General features: G+C 47.0%; 1 protein-coding gene across 9 annotated transcripts in view; it reads right to left on the bottom strand.

Annotated features, from left to right (window-relative positions):
* Positions 1–22,337, bottom strand: part of nadk2 (NAD kinase 2, mitochondrial) — a 126,494-nt gene extending 104,157 nt beyond the window's left edge. For 7 of the 9 annotated variants that reach the window (XR_013496400.1, XR_013496401.1, XM_078205455.1 and 4 more), the window contains exons 1-2: positions 22,249–22,337; positions 6,871–6,959 (exon numbers count right to left, since the gene is read on the bottom strand). Coding sequence is in view for 2 of the 9 variants with exons in the window: in XM_078205454.1 (XP_078061580.1) it covers positions 6,871–6,899 (29 nt within the window). In the remaining 7 variants the exon portion in view is untranslated. Of the gene's footprint in view, positions 1–6,870; positions 6,964–22,248 lie in introns of those variants that run through there. The other 2 variants (XM_078205458.1, XM_078205457.1) reach the window with 1 other exon arrangement.
* Positions 22,338–22,607: the final 270 nt, after the last annotated feature.

The following is a 22,607-nucleotide window of genomic DNA, read 5'->3' as shown; positions in this document are numbered from 1 at the left end:
AGGCACTAAACGCCCCCCCGGAACCCCTCCCGTGCCAGATGGTCCTTTTGCCTGTAAACAGCTGGATTTTATTGAATTGCCAAAAGTAAATTGCTATAAATATTGTTTAGTAATAATGGATGTGTTTAGTAAATGGATTGAAGCCTTCCCACCACGAATTGACCTGCACATACGGTGGTGAAGTTATTGTTGACAAAAATTATTCCCCGTTTTGGGGTACCCAAAATGATAAGCTTAGATAATGGACCAGATTTTGTGGTTCGGATCAATGCTGAATTGTGCGAAGCACTCGTAATTAAACAACAACCAGTGCACGTGTCACCCGCAGGCAGCAGGAATTGTGGAAAGAGCCAACGGGACTTTAAAAGAAAAATTATCTAAATGAACTGAAGAAACTGGGTTAAATTGGCTAAAGTTATTGCCCTTGGCACTGTTTCACATGCGAGTGACTTTGCACATTCTCCTCGTGTCTGCGTGGGTTTCCTCCGGGTGCTCCGGTTTCCTCCCACACTCCAAAGATGTGCGGGTTAGGTTGATTGGCAATGCTAAAATTGCCCCTCAGTGTCCTGAGATGCATAGGTTAGAGGGGTAAATATGTAGGGATATGGGGATAGGGCCTGGGTGGGATTGTGGTCGGTGCAGACTCGATGGGCCGAATGGCCTCTTTCTGCACTGTAGGGTTTCTATGGTATATCACAGTCAAGAAGCAGGAAAGTTTCCACTTCAACACAGGGAGTGTTTGATGGGGACAGTGTAGAGGGAGCTTTACTCTGTATCTAACCCCGTGCTGTACCTGTCCTGGGAGTGTTTGATGGGGGACAGTGTAGAGGGAGCTTTACTCTGTATCTAACCCCATGCTGTACCTGTCCTGGGAGTGTTTGATGGGGACAGTGTAGAGGGAGCTTTACTCTGTATCTAACCCCGTGCTGTACCTGTCCTGGGAGTGTTTGATGGGGACAGTGTAGAGGGAGCTTTGCTCTGTTTTTAGCTCATGTGGTTCCTGCGTTGAGTGAGGGGATGATGACCATTAAAACCAAAATTCCAAGTTTGGGACAATTTCTTCTAAGTTCCCAAGAAACTCTTCTTGTTAAAAGTCCCCTCAAAAGGCACTGCAGGAGACCTGACTTTAAAGCAGGAACATAGAACATAGAACAGTACAGCACAGAACAGGCCCTTCGGCCCACGATGTTGTGCCGAGCTTTATCTGAAACCAAGATCAAGCTATCCCATTCCCTATCATCCTGGTGTGCTCCATGTTCCTATCCAATAACCGCTTAAATGTTCCTAAAGTGTCTGACTCCACTATCACTGCAGGCAGTCCATTCCACACCCCAACCACTCTCTGCGTAAAGAACCTACCTCTGATATCCTTCCTATATCTCCCACCATGAACCCTATAGTTATGCCCCCTTGTAATAGCTCCATTCACCCGAGGAAATAGTCTTTGAACGTTCACTCTATCTATCCCCTTCATCATTTTATAAACCTCTATTAAGTCTCCCCTCAGCCTCCTCCGCTCCAGAGAGAACAGCCCTAGCTCCCTCAACCTTTCCTCATAAGACCTACCCTCCAAACCAGGCAGCATCCTGGTAAATCTCCTCTGCACTCTTTCCAGCGCTTCCACATCCTTCTTATAGTGAGGTGACCAGAACTGCACACAATATTCCAAATGTGGTCTCACCAAGGTCCTGTACCCCATGCAGCATAACCCCACGGCTCTTAAACTCCAACCCCCTGTTAATAAAAGCTAACACACGATAGGCCTTCTTCACAGCCCTATCCACTTGAGTGGCAACCTTTAGAGATCTGTGGATATGGACCCCAAGACCTCTCTGTTCCTCCACAGTCTTCAGAACCCTACTTTGACCCTGTAATCCACATTTAAATTAGTCCTACCAAAATGAATCACCTCACATTTATCAGGATTAAACTCCATTTGCCATTTTTCAGCCCAGCTTTGCATCCTATCTATGTCTCTTTGGAGCCTACAACAGTCCTCCACCTCATCCACTACTCCACCAATCTTGGTGTTATCAGCAAATCTACTGATCCACCCTTCAGCCCCCTCCTCTAAGTCATTAATAAAAATCACAAAGAGCAGAGGACCAAGCACTGATCCCTGTGGCACTCCGCTAGCAACCTGCCTCCAATCCGAAAATTTTCCATCCACCACCACCCTCTGTCTTCGATCAGACAGCCAGTTACCTATCCAATCGGCCAACTTTCCCTCTATCCCACACCTCCTCACTTTCATCATAAGCCGACCATGGGGGACCTTATCAAACGCCTTACTAAAATCCATGTATATGACATCAACTGCCCTACCTTCATCAACACATTTAGTTACCTCCTCAAAAAATTCTATCAAATTTGTGAGGCAAGACTTGCCCTTCACGAATCCGTGCTGACTATCCCGGATTAATCCGCATCTTTCTAAATGGTCGTAAATCCCATCCCTAAGGACCTTTTCCATCAATTTACCAACCACCGAAGTAAGACTAACCGGTCTATAATTACCAGGGTCATTTCTATTCCCTTTCTTAAACAGAGGAACAACATTCGCCATTCTCCAGTCCTCTGGCACCATCCCCGTAGACAGCGAGGACCCAAAGAGCAAAGCCAAAGGCTCTGCAATCTCATCCCTTACCTCCCAAAGAATCCTAGGATACATTTCATCAGGCCCAGGGGACATATCGACCTTCAGTTTATTCAAAACTGCCAGGACATCCTCCCTCCGAACATTTATTTCCTCCAGCCTATTAGCCTGTAACACCTTCTCTTCCTCAAAAACATGGCCCCTCTCCTTGGTGAACACTGAAGAAAAGTATTCATTCATCACCTCGCCTATCTCTACTGACTCCAAACACAAGTTCCCACTACTGTCCTTGACCGGCCCTCACCTCACCCTGGTCATTCTTTTATTCCTCACATAAGAATAAAAAGCTTTGGGGTTTTCCTTGATCCGACCCGCCAAGGACTTCTCATGTCCCCTCCTAGCTCTCCGAAGCCCCTTTTTCAGCTCATTCCTTGCTAACTTGTAACCCTCAATCGAGCCATCTGAACCTTGTTTCCTCATCCCTACATAAGCTTCCCTCTTCCTTTTCACAAGACATTCCACTTCTTTCGTGAACCATGGTTCCCTCACTCGGCCATTTCCTCCCTGCCTGACAGGGACATACCTATCAAGGCCACCCAGTATTTGTTCCTTGAAAAAGTTCCACTTTTCATGAGTTCCTTTCCCTGACAGTTTCTGTTCCCAACTTATGCCCCCTAATTCTTGCCTAATCGCATCATAATTACCTCTCCCCCAATTGTAAACCTTGCCCTGCCGTACGGCCCTATCCCTCTCCATTGCAATAACAAAAGACACCGAATTGTGGTCACTATCTCCAAAGTGCTCTCCCACAGCCAAATCTAACACTTGGCCCGGTTCATTTCCCAGTACAAATCCAATGTGGCCTCACCTCTTGTCGGCCTATCCACATATTGTGTCAGGAAACCCTCCTGCACACACTGCACAAAAACTGCCCCATCCGAACTATTTGACCTACAAAGGTTCCAATCAATATTTGGAAAGTTAAAGTCCCCCATGACAACTACCCTGTGACCCCCACACATATCCATAATCTGCTTAGCAATTTCTTCCTCCACATCTCTATTACTATTTGGGGGCCTATAGTAAACTCCTAACAACGTGACCGCTCCTTTCCTATTTCAGGAAGATGCGCAGTTTCCCACAGTTCCACATCAAAGAACAAAGAACAGTACAGCACAGGAAACAGGCCCTTCGGCCCTCCAAGCCTGTGCCGCTCCTTGGTCCAACTAGACCAATCGTTTGTATCCCTCCATTCCCAGGCTGCTCATGTGACTATCCAGGTAAGTCTTAAACGATGTCAGCGTGCCTGCCTCCACCACCTTACTTGGCAGCGCATTCCAGGCCCCCACCACCCTCTGTGTAAAAAACGTCCCTCTGATGTCTGAGTTATACTTCGCCCCTCTCAGCTTGAGCCCGTGACCCCTCGTGATCGTCACCTCCGAACTGGGAAAAAGCTTCCCACTGTTCACCCTATCTATACCCTTCATAATCTTGTACACCTCTATTAGATCTCCCCTCATTCTCCGTCTTTCCAAGGAGAACAACCCCAGTCTACCCAATCTCTCCTCATAGCTAAGACCCTCCATACCAGGCAACATCCTGGTAAACCTTCTCTGCACTCTCTCCAATGCCTCCACGTCCTTCTGGTAGTGCGGCGACCAGAACTGGACGCAGTACTCCAAATGTGGCCTAACCAGCGATCTATACAGCTGCATCATCAGACTCCAGCTTTTATACTCTATACCCCGTCCTATAAAGGCAAGCACACCATATGCCTTCTTCACCACCTTCTCCACCTGTGTTGCCACCTTCAAGGATTTGTGGACTTGCACACCTCGGTCCCTCTGTGTTTCTATACTCCTGATGACTCTGCCATTTATTGTATAACTCCTCCCTACATTATTTCTTCCAAAATGCATCACTTCGCATTTATCCGGATTAAACTCCATCTGCCACCTCTCCGCCCAATTTTCCAGCCTACCTATATCCTGCTGCATTGCCCGACAATGCTCTTCGCTATCCGCAATTCCAGCCATCTTCGTGTCATCCGCAAACTTGCTGATTACACCAGTTACACCTTCTTCCAAATCATTTATATATATCACAAATAGCAGAGGTCCCAGTACAGAGCCCGGCGGAACACCACTGGTCACAGACCTCCAGCCGGAAAAAGACCCTTCGACCACTACCCTCTGTCTCCTATGGCCAAGCCAGTTCTCCACCCATCTAGCCACTTCCCCTTGTATCCCATGAGCCTTAACCTTCTTAACCAACCTGCCATGTGGGACTTTGTCAAATGCCTTACTGAAATCCATATAGACGACATCCACGGCCCTTCCTTCATCAACCGTTTTTGTCACTTCCTCAAAAAACTCCACCAAATTTGTAAGGCACGACCTCCCTCTTACAAAACCATGCTGTCTGTCACTAATGAGATTGTTCCGTTCTAAATGCACATACATCCTGTCTCTAAGAATCCTCTCCAACAACTTCCCTACCACGGACGTCAAGCTCACCGGCCTATAATTTCCTGAGTTATCCCTGCTACCCTTCTTAAACAACGGGACCACATTCGCTATCCTCCAATCCTCAGGAACCTCACCCGTGTCCAAAGAAGCGACAAAGATTTCCGTCAGAGGCCCAGCAATTTCATCTCTCGTCTCCCTGAGCAGTCGAGGATAGATGCCATCAGGCCCTGGGGCTTTGTCAGTTTTAATGTTCCCTAAAAAACCTAACACTTCCTCCCTTGTAATGGAGATTTTCTCTAACGCGTCAACACCTCCCTCCGAGACACTCCCGGTTAACACGCCCCTCTCCTTCGTGAATACCGATGCAAAGTATTCATTTAGGATCTCCCCTATTCCCTTGGGTTCTAAGCATAATTCCCCTCCTTTGTCCCTGAGAGGTCCGATTTTCTCCCTGACAACTCTTTTGTTCCTAACGTATGAATAGAATGCCTTAGGATTCTCCTTAATCCTGCCTGCCAAGAACATCTCGTGACCTCTTTTTGCCCTTCTAACTCCCCGTTTGACTTCTTTCCTACTCTCTCTGTATTCCTCCAGAGCTCCATCTGTTTTCTGTTGCCTGGACTTAACGTACGCCTCCCTTTTCACTTTAATCAGATCCTCAATTTCCCTGGTTATCCACGGCTCTCGAATCCTACCTTTCCTATCTTTCCTTTTTACAGGCACATGCCTATCCTGCAGCCTTATCAATAGTTCCTTAAAAGACTCCCACATGCCAGACGCGGACTTACCCTCGAACATCCTCTCCCAATCAACATCCACCAATTCCTGCCTAATCCGGCTATAGTCAGCCTTCCCCCAATTTAACACCCTGCCCGTAGGACAGCACTCATCCTTGTCCATTACTATCCTAAAGTTAACAGAGTTGTGGTCACTATTTGCCACATGTTCCCCTACCGAAACTTTGACGACCTGACCGGGCTCATTTCCCAGAACTAGGTCCAGTATAGCCCCCTCTCTAGTCGGGCTATCTACATACTGTTCCAAAGAACCTTCCAGTACGCATTTTACAAATTCCTCCCCGTCCGGACCCCCAGCTCTAAGCACTTTCCAGTCTGTGCCAGGGAAATTAAAGTCCCCCACTACAACAACCCTATGTTTTCTGCACCTATCCAGAATCTCCTGACATATCCTTTCCTCCACTTCCCGTGGGCTGTTGGGTGGTCTGTAGTACACCCCCAGCATAGTGACTGCACCCTTCCTGTTTCTGAGTTCCACCCACAGCGACTCAGTACATGACCCATCTAAGTTGTCTACCCTCTGCACCGCGGTAATATGCTCCTTAACTAATATCGCTACTCCCCCATCTTTTTTAGCCCCTCCTCTGTCTCGCCTAAAACACTTATACCCCGGAATATTCAGCTGCCAGTCCTGTCCTTCTTTTAACCAAGTTTCCGTCACCGCAACCACATCCAAATTCCGCATAAGCATTAAAGCCCTAAGTTCGTCTGTTTTACCCGTTACACTCCTCGCATTGAAGCAGATGCACTCCAGACCTCCAGGCCCAGTCAGGTCCTCCTCCTCCAGAGTGCTCCTCTTCTTAGCTAGCCTTGCCCTGGCCCCCAGCTCAACCCCAGCCTCAGTATTTACTGACCTCCTGTTTTGTTCCCCACCCCCCTGCCACACTAGTTTAAATCCTGCCGAAACACTCCCAGCCAGGATATTTGCTCCCTTCCAGTTAAGGTGTAACCCATCAAACCTCAATCGGGGCCAGTTCACACACGGCAAGCGTTGTATAGCTGCTGTTACCTCCAGCAGATATGATGGCATCTGCCCATTGCACGGTCTCCTCAGTATAGTCCCTGCGCTTCACCAAGCGAACCTCAATCCCCTCCGCCCTAAAAAGAGAGAGCAACAGTGTGGCTTAGTCTGGCATCATCTGCGTTCAGGCTGCAATGGCCCATGGTCGCATGGGCTTTCATTCTCACAAATCGGTTAAGTATTAAGAATATTAAGAAACAGTAAACCGTACAGACGTCCTGAGCCTGCATCACCATTCAGTGTCTCAATTAGCTCCTACCCTATCAAGATCACAGATTATTACAACATAAGGAATGAGTCGAAGGCCATTCGGCCCCTTGAGCCTGCTCCATCATTCAATAAGACCATGGTTGATCTGTTTGTTCCTGTAACTCCACTTTCCGCTCTGTTCTTCATAATCCATTGTTAACTCCCTTGTCAATCACAAATCTCATTTAACCTTCAGTGTACCAATGACACTGCCTCCCATGCCCTCTGCAGAGAATTCTCTAGATTAAAATTTTTAAAATGAATTTGTGGGTCATGGGTGTCGCTGGCTGGCCAGCGTTCATTGCCCATCCTCTACTGCCTTTCAAAGGTAGTTGAGAGTTAACCACATTGATTTGATTTATTATTGTCACATGTATTAGCATACAGTGAAAAGTATTGTTTCTTGCGCGCTATACAAAAAAACCGTGCATAGAGAAGGAAAGGAGAGAGTACAGAATGTAGTGTTACAGTCATAGGGAGGTTTAGAGAAAGATTAACTTAGTGTGAGGTAGGTCCATTCAAAAGTCTGATGGCTGCAGGGAACAAGCTGTTCTTGAGTCGGTTGGTACGTGACCTCAGACTTTTGAATCTTTTTCCCAAAGAAAAAGGGGGAAGAGAGAATGTCCGGGGTGCGTGGGGTCCTTAATTATGCCGGCTGCTTTGCCGAAGCAGCTGGAAGTGTAGACAGAGTCAATGGATGGGAGGCTGGTTTGTGTGATGGATTGGGCTACATTCACGATCCTTTGTAGTTTCTTGCAGTTTTGGGCAGAGCAGGAGCCCATACCAAGCTGTGATACAACCAGAATGAATGCTTTCTATGGTTGCTGTGACTCTGGAGTCACATGTAGATCAGACCAGGTAAAGACAGCAGATTTCCTTCCCTGAAGGACATTAATGAATCAGATGGGTTTTTCCGACAATGGTTTCACAATCGCCAGTTGATTCTTAATTCCAAATATTTTATATCTGAGGGAGCTCGACAGGGTGGATGCTGCGAGAATGTTTCTCATGTGGAGAATCAGATGAGGAGGAATTTCTTCTCTCAGAGGGTCATGAGGAGTTGAGGGAGAGGCGATGGCCTCGTGGTATTATCACTAGACCATTAATCCAGAAACTCAGCTAATGTTCTGGGGACCCGGGTTCGAATCCCATCACCGCAAATGGTGGAATTGGAATTCAAAGCGTAAGCTTTTCAGCCTGCAAGAGGGTGTAAGCAAGACTTGTTTTCATAGTTATTACTGTTTTGAGTTACTGTTTTGTTAGCACTGCTACCTCACAGCGCCAGGGACCCGGGTTCAATTCCAGCCTCAGGTCACTGTCTGTGTGGTTTCCTCCAGTTTCTTCCCACATTCTAAAGATTAGGTGGATTAGCCATGGTAAATTTGCCCTGAATGCCCCAAGATATATAGGTTAGGGGGATAAATATGTGGAGATATGGGGTAAGCCGGCGTGAGAGTTGGTGCAGACTCGATGGGCCAAATGGCCTCCTTCTGCACTATAGAGATTCTAAACTTATTTATTTATACAAAGCTTATTCTTTTGAACAACCTTATACTGATCTCAGGTCACCATAAAACAGGTATGGATTGAGAATTGGGTTTGGCAGTAATTATTAGTATGGATTGAGAATTGGCTGACAGACAGAAAGCAGTAGGAATAAATGAATCATTCTCAAGATGACAAGCTGTTACGAGCAGGATACTGCATGGATCAGTGCTCAGGACACAGTTGTTCACAACCCATTTCAATGATTTAGATGTGGGGACCAACTGTAGTATTCCTAAATCTGCCAATGACACCAAACTTTGTTGCAATGTGAGTTGTGAGCAGGATGCAGTTTCAAGTGGGCACGGACAGGCTCAGGGAGTGGGCAAGAACGTGATAGATGAAATATAATATAAACAAGTGGGGAGTTATCCACTTTGGTGGAAAAAGCAAAGGCAGAAATGAGAGGTTGGGAAATGTTGATATCCAAAGGGACCTAGGTGTCCTTGTTCATGACTCACTCAAAGTTAGCATGCTAGTGGAACAATAAATAAGGAAGGCAAATGCTATGTTGACCTTCATTGCAAGGGGACTTAAGTACAGAAGTAAAGATGTCTTGTTGCAATTGTATAGAACCTTGGGGTTGAACACACCGAGAGTATTGTGTACAATTTTGATGATCTTGCTATGGAGGTAGTCCAGAGAGATTCATTGGTCGGATCTCAAACAATGATGAGAGTGTACAGGATAGACAGGGAGAATCTGGTGAACTGGTGCAACAACAATAATCTCTCCCTCAATGTTAGTAAAATGAAGGAGTTCTCGACTACAGGAAAGAGTCTATGACGCTAAGTGGGTATCATTTGATTTGATTTATTGTCACATGTATTAACATAGTGAAAAGTATTGTTTCTCTCACACAATACAGACAAGCATACCATTCATAGAGAAGGAAAGGAGAGTGAGCAAAACGTGTTAGTCATAGCTAGGGTGTAGAGAAAGATCAACTTAATGCGAGGTAGGTCCATTCAAAAGTCTGACAGCAGCAGGGAAGAAGCTGTTCTTGAGTCGGTTGGTACGTGACCTCAGACTTTTGTACCTTTTTCCTGATGGAAGAAGGTGGAAGAGAGAATGTCCGGGGTGGGGTCCTTAATTATGCTGGCTGCTTTTCCGAGGCAGCGGGAAGTGTAGACAGAGTCAATGGATGGGTGGCTGGTTTGTGTGAAGAATTGGGCTACATTCACGACTTTTTGTAATTACTTGCGGTCTTGGACAGAGCAGGAACCCATACCAAGAATGCTTTCTATGGTGCAAATGTAAAAGTTGGAGAGAGTTGTAGCTGACATGCCAAATTTCCGTAGTCTTCTGAGAAAGTAGAGATGTTGATGGGCTTTCTTAACTATAGTGTCGGCGTGGAGGAACTGTTGGTGATGGAAATGGATTATGCTAATGGAAAGAAAACAGTAAGTGGAGATAAGGGGTTCTTTTTCAGGTTGGTGACCTGTAACCCGGGGAGTTCCACAGGGATCAGTGCTGGCACACAACTATTTACAATGTGTATTACTGACTTGGAGATAGGAAGTGAATGTATTGTAGCCAAATTTACAAACACAAAAATAGGTGAAAAAGGAAGTTGCAAGAGGCGTACAAACAGTTTACATAAAGATATTGATAGGTTAAGTATGTGGTGTCTCGGGTTCGAGATCAGAAACCCCAGATATTTTATGAAGGCAGACAGGACCCCAATAATTTTCTATTCTGGAATCAGTGTGAGGCACGATTTTACTGACACACTGGAAAACCTTCATCAAAACAAAAACTTTATTTAACAACATAGTTCCATTTTTAAAATTCATTTGTAGGACATGGGCGTCGCTGACTGGCCAGCATTTATTGCCCATCCTGAGTTGCCGTTGAGATGGTGGTGGTGAGCTGCCTTCTTGAATCGCTGCAGTCCATAATCATAACAAATGAATTAGCTGAACCTTTAACAATACTTAAAACATGACAAGATACAAGTCCTAACTGCTAACTAATCAGCCAATTAACCCAATCAAAACTCTACTTAGATTCCCCTAGGGTTTTAGAGTAAACACACATGCATTAGTTCTGCTTAAACAAACACTCCATGTTCTGCCAGCTATTCATTTAAAATTTTTCCAAGATAAACAATCACCCTGCAAAACAGAGCTGAATTTTAAACATTCCCCTCACAAGAAACATGCCAAATATATTTCTTAAAGGCACAAGATCATCACACTTCACCCCCTAAAACAATGAACAGATGGTTTCATTTTTCAAAACTTCTAGTTTTCACACTATTAGTACTCTAAGATATACACACACTTTATTACATCTACACAGGCAATAATACTATAGCCCAGTCCAGTCTCTTCCACATTGAATGTTCCATCCTTCTATCAAAGTTGTGATAAAGCTTTTGCAATCATGTTCTCTCCTCCTGCCTTTCACATACTGCTGGTAGGAGATTAATTGGATTAATTGAATTGTTTATTTATTTAATTAGTCAGCTAGTGTGTGTATTTTTTTGGCCTTTACTTTAACAGCAGTTTTTCAAGTTTAAGTGAAAACTAGAAGTGGGCAGCAAAGGAGTCTGGGAAGGGTTTTTATTTTAACTTTAAAAGTCAGTTACCTGGGTGGTTCCCCCTCAGTAGTAGTTTTTTTTTTCTCTCGGGCCCCTAGCCCTATAAATTGGTGCAGAGGAGATACCCGATCCTCTACACTGGTAGAGGATCCCACCCTTCCATCCTCCTCTAACCTAATTATAAGTGTGGGGAAGTTTTTTGTTTTCTTTTTTTCTTGCTGGTAATGGCTTCAGGGATGGCAGTTCAGGCAGTATGCTGCATCTCCTGTGGGATGTATGTGGTGAGGAAATCCAGTAGTGTTTCAGGAGATTTTAGTTGTAAGAAGTGCATTAGATTGCAGCTTCTGGAGGAGCGTGTAAAGGAGCTGGAGGGGGAGGTAGAGGAACTCCGCATAATTCGGGAGGCGGAGGTGGAAGTTGATAGGAGTTATAGAGAAATAGTAACTCCTAGAAATGAGGCTTGGGTCAATGCCAGGAGGAGGGGTAAGAAGCAATCGGGAAGACAATCCCCTGGGGCGGTTCCCCTCCATAATAGGTTTTCGGTGCTGGAGGCTACAGTTGAGGAGGAATCAACTGAGCATAGAGAGCAGATCTCTGGGGGTGAGCCGAGTGAGAAAGCTCAGGTGGTTAGGGGCTGTAAAAGACTGGGCCTTGTGATTGGGGACTCCACAATTAAGGGGACAGATAGGAGGGTCGGAACTAAAGGTAGGGACTCAGGGTTGGTGTGTTGCCTACCAGGGGCTGGGGTCCGGGATGTGTCTGACAGGGTATTCAGGACTCTTAGGGGGGAGGGAGATAAACCACAAGTTATTGTACATGTGGGGACACACGACATAGGGAGGATAGGGGAAGGGGATATTAGGCAGGGATTTATGGAGTTGGGGTGGAAACTAAAGGCCAAGACTGACAGAGTGGTTATCTCTGGACTCTTGCCTGTACCACGGGATAGTTTAGAGAGGAATAGGGAGAGGGAAGGTTTGAATTCATGGCTGAGGGGATGGTGCAGGAGGGAGGGGTTCAGGTACTTAAGCAATTGGGGCTCGTACTGGGGAAGGTGTGACCTCTATGAGAAGGATGGTCTACACCTTAATCAGAAGGGGACCAATATCCTGGGGGGTAAATTTGCTAAGGCCATGCAGGGAGGTTTAAACTGATTCGGGGGGGGGGAGGGATCCTGAGTAGTGGGGCTGAAAGTGAGGGATGCATGGATGGGGACTGCAATGCACGGCATTGCAGAGGTGGGGTGGAGCAGGGTTTGAAATGTGTATACTTCAATGCCAGGAGTATTCGCAATAAAGTGGGTGAACTTGCAGCGTGGATCAGTACCTGGGACTTCGATGTTGTGGCTATTTCAGAGACATGGATAGAGCAGGGGCAGGAATGGATGCTGCAGGTCCCGGGGTTCAAATGTTTTAGTCGAAGTAGGGAAGGAGGTAGAAGAGGGGGAGGGGTAGCATTATTGGTCAGAGATTGTATCACAGTGTCAGAGAGGAGGTTTGATGAGGACTTATCTGTTGAGGTAGTATGGGCGGAGATTAGAAATAGGAGAGGAGAGGTCACCCTGTTGGGAGTCTTTTATAGACCTCCTAAAAGTTCTAGAGAGGTTGAGGAAAGGATTGCGGAGTCAATCCTGCTTAGGAGTGAAAGTAATAGGGCAATTGTTATGGGGGATTTTAACTTGACTAATATTGACTGGAATTGTTATAGCTCTAGCTCGTTAGAGGGGTCAGTTTTTGTTCAAAGCGTGCAGGAAGGTTTTTTGACTCAGTATGTAGACAGGCCAACTAGAGGTGAGGCTATATTGGATCTGGTGCTGGGAAATGAGCCAGACCAGGTGCTAGACTTGGAAGTTGGTGTGCATTTTGGTGATAGTGACCACAATTCGGTTACGTTCACCTTAGTGATGGAAAGGGATAGGCATGAACCTCGGGCCAGTGGTTTTAGCTGGGGGAAGGGTAATTATGAGGCTATTAGGAGAGAATTAGGAAACATAGGTTGGACTAGGAGATTACAGGGACTGGGAACGTCCGACATGTGGAGTTTTTTCAAGGAGCAGCTACTGCGAGTCTGTGATAGGTATGTCCCTGTCAGGCAAGGAGGAATTGGTAGGGCTAGGGAACCGTGGTGCACCAAAAAAGTTTCTTTGTTGGTTAAAAAGAAAAAGGAGGCTTATGTTCGGATGAGACGTGAGCACTCGGGTAGTGCACTAGAAAGCTTTAGATTGGCTAAGAGGGAGTTGAAGAGCGAGCTTAGAAGGGCTAAAAGGGGACATGAGAAGACTTTGGCGGATAGGGTTAAAGAGAATCCTAAGGCGTTCTATAGGTATGTCAAGAACAGCAGGTTGGTTAGGGCAAGTTTAGGGCCAGTTATAGATGGCAGAGGGAAGTTATGTGTGGAACCGGAGGAGATTGGTGAAGCATTGAACCAATATTTCTCTTCGGTGTTCACGCAAGGGGACATGAATATAGCTGAGGAGGACACTGGGTTGCAAGGGAGTAGAATAGACAGTATTACAGTTGATAAGGAGGATGTGCAGGATATTCTGGAGGGTCTGAAAATAGATAAATCCCCTGGTCCGGATGGGATTTATCCAAGGATTCTCTGGGAGGCAAGAGAAGTGATTGCAGAGCCTCTGGCTCTGATCTTCAGGTCGTCGTTGGCCTCTGGTATAGTACCAGAAGATTGGAGGTTAGCGAATGTTGTCCCATTGTTTAAGAAGGGGAACAGAGACTTCCCCGGGAATTATAGACCGGTGAGTCTCACTTCTGTTGTCGGCAAGATGTTGGAAAAAATTATAAGGGATAGGATTTATAGTTATTTGGAGAGTAATGAATTGATAGGTGATAGTCAGCATGGTTTTGTGGCAGGTAGGTCGTGCCTTACTAACCTTATTGAGTTTTTTGAGAAAGTGACCAAGGAGGTGGATGGGGGCAAGGCAGTGGACGTGGTATATATGGATTTTAGTAAGGCGTTTGATAAGGTTCACCATGGTAGGCTTCTGCAGAAAATGCAGATGTATGGGATTGGGGGTGATCTAGGAAATTGGATCAGGAATTGGCTTGCGGATAGGAAACAGAGGGTGGTGGTTGATAGTAAATATTCATCATGGAGTGCGGTTACAAGTGGTGTACCTCAGGGATCTGTTTTGGGGCCACTGCTGTTTGTAATATTTATTAATGATCTGGATGAGGGTATAGTTGGGTGGATTAGCAAATTTGCTGATGACACCAAAGTCGGTGGTGTGGTAGACAGTGAGGAAGGGTGTCGTAGTTTGCAGGAAGACTTAGACAGGTTGCAAAGTTGGGCCGAGAGGTGGCGGATGGAGTTTAATGCGGAGAAGTGTGAGGTAATTCACTTTGGTAGGAATAACAGATGTGTTGAGTATAGGGCTAACGGGAGGACTTTGAATAGTGTGGAGGAGCAGAGGGATCTAGGTGTATGTGTGCATAGATCCCTGAAGGTTGGGAATCAAGTAGATAGGGTTGTTAAGAAGGCATATGGTGTCTTGGCGTTTATTGGTAGGGGGATTGAATTTAGGAGTCGTGGCGTTATGTTGCAACTGTACACAACTCTGGTGCGGCCGCACTTGGAGTACTGTGTGCAGTTCTGGTCCCCACATTACAGGAAGGATGTGGAGGCTTTGGAGAGGGTGCAGAGGAGGTTTACCAGGATGTTGCCTGGTATGGAGGGGAGATCCTATGAGGAGAGGCTGAGGGATTTGGGATTGTTTTCGCTGGAAAGGCGGCGGCTAAGAGGGGATCTTATTGAAACATATAAGATGATTAGAGGTTTAGATAGGGTGGATAGTGATAGCCTTTTTCCTCTGATGGAGAAATCCAGCACGAGGGGGCATGGCTTTAAATTGAGGGGGGGTAGTTATAGAACCGATGTCAGGGGTAGGTTCTTTACCCAGAGGGTGGTGAGGGATTGGAATGCCCTGCCAGCATCAGTAGTAAATGCGCCTAGTTTGGGGGCGTTTAAGAGATCCGTAGATAGGTTCATGGACGAAAAGAAATTGGTTTAGGTTGGAGGGTCACAGTTTTTTTTTAACTGGTCGGTGCAACATCGTGGGCCGAAGGGCCTGTTCTGCGCTGTAATGTTCTATGTTCTATGTTCTATGCTGTTGTTGAGCTGTTTCCTCTGCTTTCACAGACCTCCTTCTGTTTTCAATCCAGCTTTGATTCCTTGTCTGCACTCGGTTTCATTGTAAATGTGTCCTGACGATGTTCTCAGACAGCTGGGCAGAATCCAGAGGGTCAAACTTCACATTGAGTGTAAAAATGACACACACCACTTTAGATTTGCTTTTTAATTTCCTTTGCTGAATACAAACAGTTCTTTTGATTTTCAGAGTCCCGAAATGTCAAACCAAAGTAATCTTTTTCCAGAAGGTTGAAGACTTTGCCACAGAGAACCTGTCCCTTTGTACATTTTCTCAAATTTGTGTGTTGTTCAGGGTCATCCAGAAGGGTCACTTTATCTCTGTCCTCTTTCTTGTTAACTGGCCTTAGTTCCTGACAGACAGTCCAACTCCACCTTCTGTTGCGAAGGGCATTATGAGAGGTATTGATAGGGTGAACAGTTGGAAGCTTTTTCCCAGGGCAGAAGTGACAATTACAAGGGGAACAAGTTTGGGGTAAGGGGGGAAAGGTTCAGTGGAGATGTGCAGGGGAAGTTTTTTTTTTACAGAGGGTGGTGGGGGCCTGGACTGCACTGCCAAGTGAGGTGGCTGAGGCAGATAGGTTAGCGACATTTAAGACTTATCTGGATAGACACAGGAACAGGCGGGATATAGAGGGATACAGGCGGTTGGTCTAGATAGGACAATGTGATCGGCGCAGGCTTGGTGGGCCGAAGGGCCTGTTCCTGTGCTGTACTGTTCCCTATCTGTCTTTGCACCTGCTCGCTTTCCTTATTCACATCATTATCCAATAACTTGTTCTCCTTTGCTGTCTTTGCCTGTTTTACATTGCACTGATCCACCTCGATTCGAGTCTTCATTAACTGAGATTCAGAGTTATCCACCAGCCCTTTGTCGTGTTGAATCAAGATTTGTGACTGCTGCATCTCAGATTGCACAAGCATCAATTTGTCCTTCTGAACCTGTGCCATCTGGAGTGGATCAAGTCTGTACAGATGTTGCTTCATTGGAATAGCATTTTCTACAAACTACATCTTGCCGAACTAATTTAATCTTCCCAATTTGTTCCCACATATAATCGCCACGTGATTACAATAACAGGTCATTTTGATTTAGGGCGGCACGGTAGCACAGTGGTTAGCACTGCTGCTTCACAGCTCCAGGGTCCCGGGTTCGATTCCCGGCTCGGGTCACTGTCTGTGTGGAGTTTGTACATTCTCCTCGTGTCTGCGTGGGTTTCCTCCGGGGGCTCCAGTTTCCTCCCACAGTCCAAAGATGTGCGGGTTAGGTTGATTGGCCAGGTTAAAAATTGCCCCTTAGAGTCCTGGGATGTGTAGGTTAGAGGGATTAGCGGGTAAATATGTGCGGGTAGGGCCTGGGTGGGATTGTGGTCAGTGCAGACTCGATGGGCCGAATGGCCTCCTTCAGCACTGTAGGGTTTCTATGATTTCTATGATTTTCTTCTGGAAAGTAATTCACTAATTTATCCCAATTTCTGATAACTACTTCATTATTCAATCTACTAAATTGACCCTAGTATCAGGGGGATTAACAGGGTAAATATATGGGGTTATGGGTTTAGGGCCTGGGTGGGTTTGTGGTTGGTGCAGACTCGATGGGCCGAATGGCCTCATTCTGCACTGTAGGATTCTATGATCAAATTCAGAATCATTTGAATTTTCAGAGTTGCAACAACTAACACATTCTCCTTCTGCTTTCCTTCCTCATCAAAATACTGTTTGTGTAGAAAGAGGAGATAGGAGCAGGAGGGGGCCTTTCGACACTTCAAGTCTGCTCCACCATTCATCACGGTCATGGATGATCAGAGAATCATTAATCCCTACAGTACAGAAGGTGGCCATTCAGCCCATCGAGTCTGTATCGACCACATCCCACCTAGGCCCCAATCCCGTAATCCCACGGCATTTACCCTGCTAATCCCCCTGACACTAAGGGGCAATTTAGCACGGCCAATGAACCTAACCTGCACATCTTTGGACTGTGGGAGGAAACTGGAGCACCCGGAGGAAACCCACGCAGACACGGGGAGAATGTGCAAACTCCACACAGACAGTGACCCAAGCGGGGAATCGAACCTGGGCCCCTGGTGCTGAGAGACAGCAGTGCTAATCATTGCGTCATCGTGCCGTCCACCTCAATAGCCTAAACCTACTATCTCCCCATCGATCCCATTTGCCCCAAGTGCTATATCCAGCCGCCTCTTGAATATATTCAATGTTTTGGCATCAACTACTTCCTGTGGTAATGAATTCCTCAGGCTCATCACTCTGTGGGTGAAGAAATGTCTCCTCACCTGTGTCCTAAATGTTCTACCCCGAATCCTCAGACCGTGACCTCTGGTTTTGGACACGCCCACCATCGGGAACATCCTCCCTGCATCTACCCTGTCTAATCTTGTCAGAAAATTTTATAAATCTCACTCCAGTGAAAACAATCCTAACCTCGTCAATCTCTCCTCATACATCAGTCCCGCCATCCCCGGAATCAGCCTGGTAAACCTTCGCTACACTCCCTCGAGAGCAAGAACATCCTTCCTCAGAAAAGGAGACCAAAACCGCGCACAATGGGGGCGATTCTCCCAAAAGCACTGAATTGGCGGGAAGACTGTCCTCGATCCCAACTGTTTTCTCAGTGCAGCTTCAGACCTGAATCCCCGCACTCTGTGCACTGCAGAGGTCCCAGTCGGGATTCTCATTAACCCAGGGAGGGCTGGGCCTATTCCCGCCGGAGTCTGACAGTTCCGCAACTCAGCGCATGCGCAGTGGCCCCGATCTGTCAGTCTCCCCATTTGCTGGCAAGCTCGATCATTGGCCAGCCTGGGACTCCCTCCCACACCCCCTCCCCCACGGCCCGATCACAGCCCCCAGATCAATTCCTGGGCCAGCCCTGACACACACACCCCCGTCCCGGAGCACCCCGATGTCCAGCCCATCCCCCCAGCAGTGGCGCTCCCCCATCCCCCCGGCAGACCACGTCCCCTCCCCAATCACTGCCCTCCCTCCATCCCAGATCGATCCTGTCTGCAGAATGGCAGACCCCACCAATCACCCCTAGGCCCCGCCCACAATAGGCCCCACCCTCTTGGCACAGCCCAATGTCCACTGGGCAAGGTGCCAAGGTGCCCCCTGGGCATTTTGCTCCTTGGGCAGTGCCTGGGGACACAGGCTGGCACTACCAGAGTGCCCAAGCCCAGGGGGCACCATTGCCCGCTATCTGACCCCCTAGGGGCCTCGATTGCCCCCTCTTCATTCTGGCAGGGTCTCCCACTAGTTCCCTGAACGTGGGGAGCTAGTCTAAACCCCGCCGAATGAAGTACTCCTGGCGGGGTGGGAGATTCGATCAGGACCTGAAAGTTCCCGATAATTACATTTAAAAGATTAAAAACAGATTCTAATGATTTACCTGCCTTCCCGCTGGTTTCCAGTGCGTTCCAACCGACGACTGTTCTCCAGCTCTGGGAGATGCGCATGCGTTCCCGGCACATGCGTAAATCCCGGAACAAGGCCGGCGACGCGCATCTCCCACCCCAACCCGCCAGAAAGGTTGCGGTCGCGATGGGAGAATCGCGGCCAATGTTCTAAGTGTGGCCTCACCAAGGCCCTGTATTATTGCAACACATCCCTGCTCCTGTACTCGAAACCTCTCGCAATGAAGGCCAACATACCATTTGCCTTCGTTACCGCCTGCTGCACCTGCATGCTTACCTTCAGCGACTGGTGCACAAGGACACCCAGGTCCATCCCGCTGCACACTCCCCTCTCCCAATTTACAGCCATTCAGGTAGTAATCTGCCGCCTTGTTTTTGCTTCCAAAGTGAATAACCTCACATTTATCCAAATTATCCTGCATCTGCCATTGATTTGCCCACTCACCCAACCTGTCCAGATCATTCTGAAGGATCTCTGCATCCTCGTCACAGTTCACCCTCCCACCCAACTTGGTATCATCTGCAAACTTTGAGATGTTACATTTTGTTCCCTCATCCAAATCATTAATATATATTGTGAATAGCTGGGGTCCCAGCACCGATCCCTGAGGCACCCCACTCGTTACTGCCTGCCAATTTGAAAAGCACCCATTAATTCCTACTCTTTGTTTCACATGTTCCAATGACTCAGTTCTCCTTCCAGCTGGCATTCTCAAATAATTCACCTCAATTTCCTTTCAATTTGATAAGGCCCACTAAACCTTGCTTTTAAAGATTCACCTCCTATTGGTAATAATATTAATCCTTTTTGCTCACGAGGAAAACTATGAATTTTTGATTTATTTCCTGCTTTGCCACTTTTAAATGCTGTCCACCCAACTCAGCAGCCTTCGTTAACCTCTCTCTAAAGTTTGACACACAGTCTAACAATGTGGCCTCAGAACGCTCACTCATTAATTTCTCCTGGATCCGTTTCGGTGGTCCTCTTACCCAATGACCAAAAATCACTTCAAATGGACTGAATTTGGTTGATGTATAAGATGCATCCCTAATGGCAAAGAGTACAAATGGAATTCCTTTATCCCAAACCTCTGGATAATCCTGACTATAGACGCTCAACTGCTGTAGAAAGATTGACGGCCATGCTCTGATGTTCCCTGCAGTTAAGAAGATAGAACTAGGAGCAGGAGTAGGCCATCTGGCCCCTCGAGCCTGCTCCGCCATTCAATAAGATCATGGCTGATCTTTTTGTGGATTCAGCTCCACTTACCTGCCCACTCACCATAACCCTTAATTCCTTTACTGTTCAAAAATTTATCTATCCTTGCCTTAAAAACATTCAATGAGGTAGCCTCAACTGCTTCACTGGGCAGGGAATTCCACAGATTCACAACCCTTTGTGTGAAGAAGTTCCTCCTCAACTCAGTCCTAAATCTGCTCCCCCTTATTTTGAGGCTATGCCCCCTAGTTCTAATTTCACCCGCCAGTGGAAACAACTTCCCTGCTTCTATCTTATCTATTCCCTTCATAATCTTATATGTTTCTATAAGATCTCCCCTCATTCTTCTGAATTCCAATGAGTAGTTCCCCAGTCTACTCAGTCTCTCCTCATAAGCCAACCCTCTCAACTCCAGAATCAACCGAGTGAATCTCCTCTGCACCCCCTCCAGTGCCAGTATACCCCAGTTGATTTAAATTGCTTTGCTTCAAAGCTATCCACAACTCCCCCGAATAACTTTGATATAAAATTGGATCCTTGATCTGATTGGATTTTTGTGAATCTGGTAATATATTTAACTAACTCCTCCACAGTGCTTGTAGCTGTAATATTACATAATGGAATAGCCTCCAGAAATCAAGTAGACACATCTGGAGCACTGGGAGCAGTTTTGGTCCCCTTATTCAAGGAAAGATGTTATTTCATTGGAGGCAGTTCAGACAAGGTTCACTGGGATGATCCCTGATATGGAGGGATTGTTCTGAGGAAAGCTAAAACAGGCTGGGTCTCTACGCACTGGAATTTAGAAGACAGGTGATCTCACTGAAACATACTGGATTCTTGAGAAGCTTGACAGGGTAAACGCAGAGAGAAGTTTCCCCTCATAGAACATTACAGCGCTGTACAGGCCCTTCGGCCCTCGATGTTGCACCGACCAGTGGAACCAATATAAAGCCCATCTAACCTACACTATTCCAATATCATCCATATGTTTATCCAATAACCACTTGAACGCTCTCAACGTTGACGAGCCCACCACTGCTGCAGGCAGGGCATTCCACGCCCTTACTACTCTCTGAGTAAAGAACCTACCTCTAACATCTGTCCTATATCTCTCACCCCTCAATTTAAAGCTATGTCCCCTCGTGCTAGCCAACACCATCCGAGGAAAAAGGCTCTCACTATCCACCCTATCTAATCCTCTGATCATCTTGTATGCCTCTATTAAGTCACCTCATAACCTTCTTCTCTCTAACGAAAACAACCTCAAGCCCCTCAGCCTTTCCTCATACGATTTTCCCACCATACCAGGCAACATCCTGGTAAATCTCCTCTGCACCCTTTCCAACACTTCCACATCTTTCCTATAATACGGCCACCAGAACTGTACGCAATACTCCAAATGCGGCCGCACCAGAGTTTTGTACAGTTGCAGCATGACCTCCTGGCTCCGAAACTCAATCCCTCTACCAATAAAAGTGAACACACCGTACGCCTTCTTAACAACCCTATCAACCTGGGTGCCAACTTTAAGGGATCTATGCACGTGGACACCCAGATCCCTCTGTTCATCCACACTACCAAGTATCTTACCATTAGCCCAGTACTCTGTACTCCTGTTACTCCTTCCAAAGTGAATCACCTCATACTTTTCCGCATTAAACTCCATTTGCCACCTCTCAGCCCAGCTCTGCAGCTTATCTATGTCCCTCTGTAACCTGCCACTTCCCTCCGCACTGTCTACAACTCCACCGACTTTAGTGTCATCCGCAAATTTACTAATCCATCCTTCTACGCCCTCATCCAGGTCATTAATAAAAATGACAAACAGCAGTGGCCCCAAAACAGATCCTTGTGGTGCACCACTAGTAACTGAACTCCAGGATGAACATTTCCCATCAACTACCACCTTTTGTCATGGGAGAGACTAGGGTCAGAGGGCAGAGCCTCAGAATAAAGGGGTGCCAATTTAAGACTGAGATGAGGAGGGATTTCATCATTTACTAAATCCACACTGGTTTTCTATTGATTGGAATGAATTCTGCTCACTAAGTTTGTCCAGGATTACTGTGGTGACAGGTTTGCAGTATGAGGCAGCTGGGGCTGTAGCTCTGGTTTGATCCCCCTGCTGTACTCTCAGACTATCCTCTCTCCACAGAGATTTGGAAGATTATATTCAGAAACTGACATGTCCAAAGGAGATGAAGTGTTGTCCTTACCGGGAGTATCCACCACTCGCTGTACATTGGCACTGTGAACGCGGTGTCGTTCAAGTAATCCACTGTAACTGGATCCCTTGGTGGCAAGCTGCAAAGACACAATGTGGTTGCATGAGGCAGAACAGACAACGGGACAGAACACCCCCCCCCCCACCCCCCACACCATCCATCCCCGACCCCCTCCTCGCCCCCCCCCACCCCCCCACCCCCGACCCCCGCCTCGCCCCCCACACATCCATCCCCGACCCCCTCCTCGCCCCCCCACACCATCCATCCCCGACCCCCTCCTCGCCCCCCACCCCCCCCACCCCCTCCTCGCCCCCCCCACCATCCATCCCCGACCCCCCCACCCCACTCTC

Source organism: Mustelus asterias, unplaced genomic scaffold (assembly GCF_964213995.1).
Source record: "Mustelus asterias unplaced genomic scaffold, sMusAst1.hap1.1 HAP1_SCAFFOLD_756, whole genome shotgun sequence".
In the NCBI taxonomy this organism is placed as follows: Eukaryota; Metazoa; Chordata; class Chondrichthyes; order Carcharhiniformes; family Triakidae; genus Mustelus; species Mustelus asterias.
Note: the sequence above shows the minus strand (reverse complement) of the source record. Positions and strands in the feature narration are given on the sequence as shown.